At 32.6% G+C, this 10,353-nt stretch overlaps 1 protein-coding gene across 1 annotated transcript; it reads right to left on the bottom strand.

Annotated features, from left to right (window-relative positions):
• Positions 1–346: 346 nt before the first annotated feature.
• LOC111033232 (facilitated trehalose transporter Tret1-like) lies at positions 347–9,751 on the bottom strand. Its single transcript, XM_022313882.1, has 5 exons — positions 9,597–9,751; positions 9,368–9,503; positions 6,740–6,925; positions 2,723–3,532; positions 347–987 (listed from the first exon to the last, which is right to left on the bottom strand). Exons 1-5 carry the CDS (start codon positions 9,633–9,635, stop codon positions 746–748), a joined length of 1,413 nt encoding a protein of 470 aa, XP_022169574.1. The 5' UTR covers positions 9,636–9,751; the 3' UTR covers positions 347–745.
• Between the last annotated feature and the right edge of the window lie 602 nt (positions 9,752–10,353).

Raw genomic sequence — 10,353 nt, 5'->3', positions numbered from 1 at the left:
CATATTATGAACTTTTGGTAAGAACTAAAAAAGTAGAACAAATAGGAACATTTACAAATTATTATCAATTTTATTTTAACCTGAGTGATCACTGAAATTATGGTATTTGCATATTTTTTATGTGCTACTATAGAAATAAATAGTTTTAATATGCGCATAATAAATTGCTCATAGTAATATGTATTGTATATATACAATACGTAACTGTAACAATAACGTATACGTAACTGGTTTTCAATCTATTTTTGAAAATGACAACCTTATTTATATCCTCGAATATGGCGACAGACTGAAATAAACAAAAGGGTTTTTGAAAAAGTAACAAAATATAAACAAATATGATGTATAAGCAAAAATAATTCTTAAAATTTTTTTATTCATTTTTTTTTGTATAGAACTTTTTGATTCCAATCCCTGCCAAAGGCGAGTTGTGAGTTTATGCCCCTGCTCATTTTATGTTTTCGATTCGCACTTAGCGGACAGCAGTTTTAGACTGGCCTTCTGGTCTGTAAATAATTATTATATGTAAAATAAATTACGCACAAACAGATTTTTTAGTATATCACATTTAATTCTTATCTATACCTACGAGGTACCTATCATCAAATAAATTACAATATAAACTATAGCACCGCAATGCACATTGAAGAATATTATACTTAAAATTCCAATAAACGAAATTGCAATACTGTATTATGTTTCATAAAAATAAAAACAATAATTATGATTACAGTATACGATATTATTAAGGCGAGTTATTTTTTATCGATTTTTCGCGGGATTCGAACGACGATAATATTTCGTTGAGAGATTTTCCTTTTGTTTCTGGCATTATGAACGCACCGAACAATGCACTTGCAAAACAGAATATTGTGAAAACTGACCAAACAAATTCCACTCCGAATGTCGACACACACCCAGGATACACTTTGATGACTAAAAACATTAATTCGTATCCAATCACTTGTACGATTCCGCCCATTACTCCTAAAAAAAAAACAAAAACAATCAAGTTCATGATTCGAAAAAATTTAAGAAAATTATAAACTTGGCCGTCTGATGATGAATCTAACTAGATATTTTTAGACGAAAAAAAAATAAATCGTTGGACTTAAATCGTCCACCGTCTACTGGGGCTCTTTACAAATATATCTTGTGATTCATTCAACCCAGTACTATCATAATTTTAAACACTTTTTGATGCACATCTGCGGCTAATATTCTATAATCTACAATAACTCTGATATTTGGTATTTTAATGCGATTTGTGCGATGGACTTAGATAGTTGGATGTGGATTGATACACACTCGCTCTCACCACTGACTAAAATAATGTGAGCTGGAAAAGACGGGATCGCAGGGCGTGGGGAGTGCGTCTGGTTTTTGTACGGATTTCGCGTGGAAGAGGAAATTGACTGCCCATCCTGAACTTGCAGGTGGTGAACCACTATCGTTTAGCAATAGTGCAAATCGAAATCGCAAACACAGAAATAGACCTAATTCACTTTTTACGCCGGTCGATCTGTCTCACACACACGTGCTCACCACCGTGAATTGGCTCGCGGGCCTGACGGCCTCAGAAAAAAAGATGGCAAAAACTATTTTTTATATTGTATTACGATTTTATTTTTAGACTCTACTGCCGATCCCTCGATAGTGAGGAGCGACATTTCAAAACGTACAATTTCCAAAATTTAAAAAATTGAGTTATATATTGATGCTTATGGAAAAAAGGCGGGAAATCGAATGGAGTGGTCAAATTGAACCAAAACGTACTATTTCCCTTGTTAAATTGAAGTTGTTAATCTGTTATTTTGGCACAACGTACTATTTCCATGTCAAACATTAGGTCAAAACGAACTATTTACAAATTGCATCAAAACGTTCTATTTCCTTTGTTAAATAGGAGTTTGGTTTAGAAATATGCAGCAAAACGTACTAATTCCTAATATTTTTACAAAACGAACTATTGCCATATTACTTCAAAATCTACTATGTTCTATGTTATAAAGATAGGAAACGAAATTGAAGTAAACACAAAACGTATTATTTCCAGTTGTTTGAAAATACATAAAATATTTTTTGTAATTAATTCATTTATATAAATTAACTGTGCAAATTCATTTGAATGGTTTATTTATTTATTTCTACATCTTAAAACATTATCATCATACACCAAGCATTGTGATTATTGATAGTAAATTGCGCCAAAAGTGTTGATGGTCAGTGATAACACCTATCATATTGATTTTATTCATCTCAAAAACCTCAAACCACGGCCTTATACTTTATAATAGTATAATATAATATTTATATAATGTATAAATCAAGAACTAAATGCCTTGTGCATCGAGCAATACAGGAGGTAACTATTTCCATAAATCAGACCAAAACGTACAATTTTTTGGAAACAGGACGTTATGATGCAATTTAGTAATTAAAATTATGAATAACTACATTAAAATTAAAATTTTAACAATAAATGACATCATAACTAAAATAACTGAATTTTTATGAATTTTATGATGTTTTACGATATTTCCACGAGTTTCTAGTAATGCGGAACAGAAAATCGTGTTTTCTGAAAAAACTGTGAAATGGAAATAGTACGTTTTGAAATGTCACCGCTCAATTATCGGCGACGCCCCCGAGAGCCTCGACGCACACTGCACAGGTTGGGAACCACTGTATGTATAGAAGATCACAATATCATTTACGACACCTTTGACGGCCATCGGAAACACCTCTCCGCAAATGGCCCAGGGCAACGGGAGCATGGCCAGCAGGGCGAAGAACACGTACGCGATGAACGCGACGATCAGTACGAAGCCGTAGGGCGGCGTGGCCTCGTCCTTGTAAATGCGCATGTAAACGATGATGGTGGCCAGCGACAGGCCCATGCCGCCGCCGGACACTACTACCAGCGTCTTCCGGCGGACGTTGCTGCACATGGAGTACACGACGCTGCCGTTGACGCGGGCCAGGGACAGGAACGCGGTGAGGGTGACGCCGTCCCACTGGACGCGGCAGTCGCGCAGCACGTCCACCGAGTAGAACAGCAGCACGTAGAACCCGCTGCCCTGCTGGCAGACGAAGAACAGCGTGGTGATCAGGGCCGGTTTCCAGACGGCGGGGCCGGCGAACAGCGTCCAGTACGCGGCCTTGTCCGGTCTGCCCTCTTCCGCGCCGCACAGGCGATCGTCGCCGTTGACCGCCAGCGCGGTGTCCGGCGCCGGGACGGTGGCCGCGGCCGGTTCGATGCCCAGCCACGCCTCGGCCTCTTCCGCTTCGCCGGTGCGGCCGCGGTTCCGGAGCCACATGGGCGTCTCCGGCACCAGGAACAGGGACGCGCAGTTCACGGTGCTGACCGCGAACAGTATCAGCGACACGGTCTGCCAGTCGAAGAACATGGACAGCACGCACTCGGTCATCATGCCCATGCCCACGAACATGGTGACCACCGAGAAGTACAGCGGCCGGTGCTGGGAGGGGCACACCTCGGCCAAGTACAAGAACACGCAAGTCCCGGACCCTGCGAAATGAAAGAAATCGTTGAAATGCAAAAAAAAAGGTCAAGACCAGCCGAGGGCACGGGGCCTGGGCATAAACGAGTCGAAAACGTCAAGGTCGAGTTCGGTTAATTTTCATATTTTTCAACTCGGTTTTTACCTTTACCGACCGATTTTTATCCGAATAAACTCAAATAAATGACGGTTTATTACTTTAAGTCGAATCCACGTGTTCAGTTAATACACAAATAATTAAATAATTAAATGATAAAATAATATTATATTGTTGTCGAAGAAGCATATTGCGCTAACGTTAACCGTTTAGTTGTTTTTACCATAAAACCATATTACTAGCTACATTTATGTGTTCCAAAATACATATATTTATATATTTTTTCTCAACTCAAATTTAACAAGTTCACTGCAAATTGTCATATAACTCTTACCTCAACTACGAGCTTAAAAAAAAAAATGATTTATAACTATAAACTTTAGCCGGTTAACAGATTCACAAAAATCGAAACCTAAACCTAACAATTGTTTGATTTTACGGACAAATCTTAGAATTAATTTTGTGACTTACATTGCTAACTGCAGTAACTTGGATGATAAAAAAAAATGTGATGATAATACTGTTATCATAATATTTTCATGAAATAATATTGTTGAATAATGTTCGTGACTCATAATAACATCGACAGTCGACATACCTGTCATTCGACGGGAGAATAACGTGAAATAAATGTTCTTTATGCGATAATTTGATTTAAAAAAAACATTTCTTTATTCAAATGCAGGCACCTATATGTTAAATGTATCAATTTCGTTGTTCTTTATTTAAGATTTGAATTTTCTGCCGTTGGAATACGTGGTGTATACGCTATATGATAATTGGCACACGGCGTCTTAAAATCAAAAACTAGGTATGGCAACAAGTTGATTGGAAATTTTTTTTTTACTTATCACATAGTTACAAAATATATTTCCCCCGCTTACCCCGTGTAATCGTACCGATAATGTTGTAGAAAAACATGTACAATTTGATGTACGCATTCAATGTTGAACGTATAAGTAGGCGTTTAACTAGGTATGACTACTCAATTATTACCCATATCTAGTTCTCGTTACTCATTAGTAATATTGTTTATTGGAAATAATTGTTTCAATAACATGTATTACCTACCTACAGGTATTACATTTATAATTGTTTTAGCACATTTATTTATTTTTATCCGTAAATTATACCAGACCATACTACGGTTTTTTCTCTGCGACATCTCGCGTCGATTTAAGGGAAAAAAACATTGATGTAATAATGATATTTTGATATTTCAAACTTTGAGAATTGCTTCATTTTTCATTTATTATTTAGCGAAATATGTCGTCCGAAACGCGTAAATGATTTTCATCGTGTGCGTTCACACGTCAATATAATATGTCCCAACGTTAATAACTGTCTATAACATTTCGGCATGAAATTATAATATTATTATCATATCATGCTTATTTTTTATTTTATGACCGACGTGTCCCGTAGTGCGGTTAATCGAATATCGTCAGTATAATATAGCCGAACCAGAAGACACGCCTACCCCGGAGTTCGAGTAATATTATAATTTAATAACACGTCATTTTATACTGGCCGATTCACCAATCATGCTCACCCCCGTTTTGGGTTTTAGTTATGAATCAATTCAAATATTGATTTTTGAAATTTTCAAAATATATTTTTAAGAACACTCAATTAATACGTTTAGATTTTTTTACTACCTATTTAAAGCGTATCGCGTGGTTGTATACAAACTTCTGATGAAAGAAAACCCCCATTTAGATATAAAATATAATTGATTAACTATAGCGGATCTTTTTTTTTGAAAACTTCAATGTACCTACCTAGTTCAAAATCGAATTAGTTATTTCTCGTATATTAAAATGTTAATTATCAGTATGAAAGTCTTTAAAAATGATTTTATAAAAATATAAAATACGTGCAATATAGTATTTATATACCATATATATATATAATACCATATGGTATTTATTTCACTGTACTTGTGCCGTTTTTACAAATTATAAACGTTAATTGCTTAATATATTAATTACAATGATAATTTTTAAATCACTGTAGTCCCTATATTATGTTCCGAGACCGTTATCACACAAAGTTGAACAACTTAAACGGCTCGTTTGAATTTTGATTTTGAAGTCATAATTTTACCTACTTTATTAACTGGACTTTAAGTTGATGTGCGAGTTTTTTCTTTTATGTTAATAGTATTCACCGGTATACCATCAGGACCACGTCTTGCTTTTTCAATAATGGAGTTCTTCAAAAACTCATTTTTTTAGAATATTTATATTTACTATAGTTCAAATTTTCAAATTATTGAGATTTTGTATTTTTAACGATTTTTTTCAACATTAAAAATCGATTTTGAAATTTATTTCAGGCCTCGAATTTATATAAGGTTTGCACTTGTATTTTACTGAGGCAAGTTTTCCACTCGTGTTTTCTATTTATTACTTTGGCATGAAAGTAGAAGTAGTTGCATATTTATCTATATATGCTCTCGATTTACAGCAAAGCTAAAAATCTGAGCTTCGTAGTGGTGAGTTCAAAACTCGAAAATTTAAAATCTAGCCTAATTTTATTTTGGATATTTAGTCCATATTAAGGGGAATTAATTTAAGGCACATTTCTTGATTTTCATAAGCATATTATGCATAATATATTTCCTAAAAAATTTGATAATTTCCTCTCTTAAGCTGTTTGTTTCAATTATAATAATTTAACATAAAAACCAATATTGTTTAATGTAATTTGTTATTATTAAACTACTGATTTAACGACAGCAGTGGGAAGTGCATTTAATCTCTATCACACTAATATTCTGATGGACTATCGAGTATATTTTTTGAACTATTGTTTTAGTCTGATAAAATGTACAAATTCAAAAAGTTTGCCAGAATATTTGAAATATCATACATTTTTTTTACATATTTTGCATTTTTTTTTTATTGTAAATTATGAACAATATAAAATGGTTTGTTTATGAATTTTGATGAATATTTATTAAATTTGTTTGCATATTTGACGTTTTGTCATGAATATTTTACAATTTCTTGTGCATATTTTCCTTTTGTAGTTTGTACAACTTTCGAGCTTTGTGTATTACGAACATTTGAATAAAGCACAATAATATATTAATATATTAATTCGGGTTACTTACCAAGTCCAATTCCCAGAATAATTCTTCCGATAATAATGGCTTTTAGAGAATTGGCATATGCGAGTATCAGCCAACTTATAATTAGTGGTGTATAACCAAATTGAAGAGCTTTTCTTCGGCCAAGTTTATCTGTTAGTATTCCAACTATAAGTAAACCGACAGGGCATACCAGTATTGGTATACTCGCTGAAAAAATTAAATATATATAATAATATACAGTAGGTATGCTCAAAGATTACAGTTGTATATAGTAGTTATAAATGTTCGAAAGAACAGTTTTGATTGAAACTCATTTGAAAAAAAAGTAAATATTATCAGTCCTAAATAAATTCTAATTAGCTAATAGAACCTAAAAACACCCACTGTTAATAATATTGACGTAGTAGTAGTTAGATATAATATAAAGTATATACTATTATTATAGTACTGAGTGTTTAATTAAAATTTTCGAAACTAATTAATTTATCAAAGACTAATTTAAATAGAAAACCGATCGATATTTTTCAAACATTTTCAGTAAAAAATTAGTAAAATATGAGAAATATAATATAGTTATTGTGATTTTACGTAGGTAATAATAATATTAAAACCAATAAAAACTGAATATTTCGTGTTAATTGTTTGTATACTGCTGTTCAAGGACTCATTACTTTCAAATTGCTCAGCACGCACATTTTTTTACTAACAAACATCAAACACTCGGTTGTTATAATTAGACTTAATAATTTGGACCGTTTTATTATTCTCTTAATCAAGACTATATGACGAAAAATAATATAACTTCAATCAGACGCAATACTAACCGTTCTATGGCTTGCACACTTTGATGTTTATTCTAGTTATCAAGCTAAGTGTATTTTATTTGTTTTTATTGATCTCTAAAAATTGCGCCGACGGTGAATTGCAATGGTCGTAATTTGTTCTTGTGGTGGAGTCGCAGATTAAAAATTTACTATATTAAACTTGCCGTGGTAGTTTGGGTAAGAAATATAGGTAGGTAAAGTACCCCGTGTTTAGTCTTTACTAAACGCTGTCATCAAATTAAAATATTTTATGTTCACGAAACCACAACGTTCAATAAATTATGGACAAAACATAGAATCACATGAGTTATATTATTGTATTCATAGGAATTAATTCGTTCTTCTTAATAATTATGATCGAGATTTTAAAGTAAAATAATAAAAATAAATAATTTATTCCAAAAGTATTCCAACCTCTTAAAAAGCTTCTTATTTTCAAACCATAAGATGTATTTTAATGCAAATATATTTTTAAAAAATGCATTAATTGCCTATGTAAAGTTAAGTTTTGTTTACTGTTCATATTTTCATCGCTAAAATAAAATGTGCATATTACGGTAGTCTGTTTAGAACGGTTTAATGCTCTAGTTAAGTAGGACGGTACAATTTTTATTTTAAACCAATTGTTCCATTTCTTATAGGCATAATCAATTAGAAAGTAATAGCAAAGTTTAAATGTATATCCTCAATTGCGGTCCTTGTTGTGACTCGCAAACTTTTTTTCCTATCATTATTATGTAGGAGACTGTATCTATGTTGTACACGATGCTTTCATCTTGTTTTTATGTACATAATTTATTATTGCAATTAAAGAATTAACTGTTCGTAATTTTTTTTGTACTCACACAAATAATTCAAAATACCCTGACGGAGGGTAAATAAAATTCTGTTCTTGCATACAAACAAAAATATTTTGATTCGCTATAATTTTAAGAGTTAAAGAATTTTATTATAATAACAGCGAAATATAATGACATGTTTTTCAAACACATTTGTGTCGATGTCAAGTCACAACTCCTGGAATATAATATTTAGTGCCTACTATGATTGCTACCATATGATTTGTTATTATTTTTGATCGATTATTATAGTATTTTAAGGAAACAAAAATTTGAAAAAAATGTACATTAAAAAAAAAAATTTATTTTGTAAAAAGTAAATATTCAATTAAAACTACATAATATTATGATCTGAAGCAAAACTACCGAAAGTATGAAAGTCTCAATGCACTAGAAAATAACCAAAGATTTCGAATATAAAGATTTAGTGATTTTGTTGTTATTCAAAATTTAATGACCTAAAAATATTTGAAGTTTTTACCAAATATTTATACTGTAGTTTTGTAGATATTGTATGATTTTCAACATTTCTTTTTGAACATTTAAAATTGTCGACTTACTTTTTATTTTTTTATTTATGACGATAACATAAATAATTTTGCTATAATTAATTATATTATAAGTTAAAAACTCGAGGATTTTTATATGTAAGGTTCCCCATAATTTTCACTCGTGTCAATTAAAAAAAAACACATAAACGAAATCTTTTCTTTGTAAGCGTTTAAATTTAATAATTTGATGGCGATTGTTGATATCATGAAAATTTGCAAATTCATTTGTAGTTAAAAATTCATGACATTCTCAATTTCAATAAATAAAGATTTTAAATACTCAAATAATAATGCGTTGACACGGTTTTTGAAAAATTGAAATTGGACGCGAACCGTGCAATTACACAGACCGTACAAGCTTTTATTTCTGGTATACCAATATACCAATGTAGAAATTATATTTGTATAGAACATAATAATGACAAATACATTTACCTATCCATGAGGAATCTTCAATATTTATTCTTATCGTAGACGTAGGTTCTTTTAGTTTGGACAAAAGAATAGAAGAGAATACGAAAGAACATCCGACAATGAACGGGTGGCATGACATTAAACAGGCGCAAAATGCCTAAAATTGAAATGAAAATTATTCAACGATGGTAATATTCTATGTGTAGGAAGCATATTACACAAATATGTTATATTTTCTCGTCTTACTCACAAGCTTTAGATGGTAATTGAGTTTGAATTTCAACATCATCAAAAATCAGTGTACTTAACAAAAAAAAAAAGAAACGCAGCCACGATGTAATAATTATTTGTCCACGACATACAACTGTGTCTGTCAACTCATTCTCGGCTAATGATGTGCTAGGCGAGAAGCACGATCATTATTCATTGCCAATAATCGTTTGTTGTGAATTAATCATATTATTATGTGTATATTGTTATTTCGTGAGTATCATTTTGCCACTTAATTCGCGTTTTAAAAACAAAAAAAAGCGGGGGTAACGATAACAAAAATAGAACGTTGAAAAACATTTTATACCGATCATACTATGTAAGCCGTCATAAACACGAGAAAACATATTTAGGTTTTAATTTCACCTCAAGCAATATTTCGTGATTTATCTGCGTAAGTACCTAGTTAATTTAATTGAGTTTTGCCTTTTCAGTTTTCGAGCTTTTGCTTAAAAAAAAAAAAAATTATTAAATTAAACTGAAAATAAAGTGTTGGGAAATATAACGAGGCCCCCTCTACTGCTCCCGCACCCGAGACTGCCTGTGTGGCTACTCTAGTGACCCGGTCGATGGGTGTCACCTCCATGTTCTGGACCCGCCTTTCCACCACGGTCAGCTGCACTTGTTGTGCCGGGCGTGGCTGCAGGACTGGTTGCGAAGCATGGCTGATGGGCCGGATGATGCACAAGCCGTTGAACTGGTGGCTGCTCTTACAAGGAAACGACCTCGGTGACCTT

This window comes from Myzus persicae, unplaced genomic scaffold (genome assembly GCF_001856785.1).
Source record: "Myzus persicae strain clone G006 unplaced genomic scaffold, MPER_G0061.0, whole genome shotgun sequence".
Classification (NCBI taxonomy): Eukaryota; Metazoa; Arthropoda; class Insecta; order Hemiptera; family Aphididae; genus Myzus; species Myzus persicae.
Note: the sequence above shows the minus strand (reverse complement) of the source record. Positions and strands in the feature narration are given on the sequence as shown.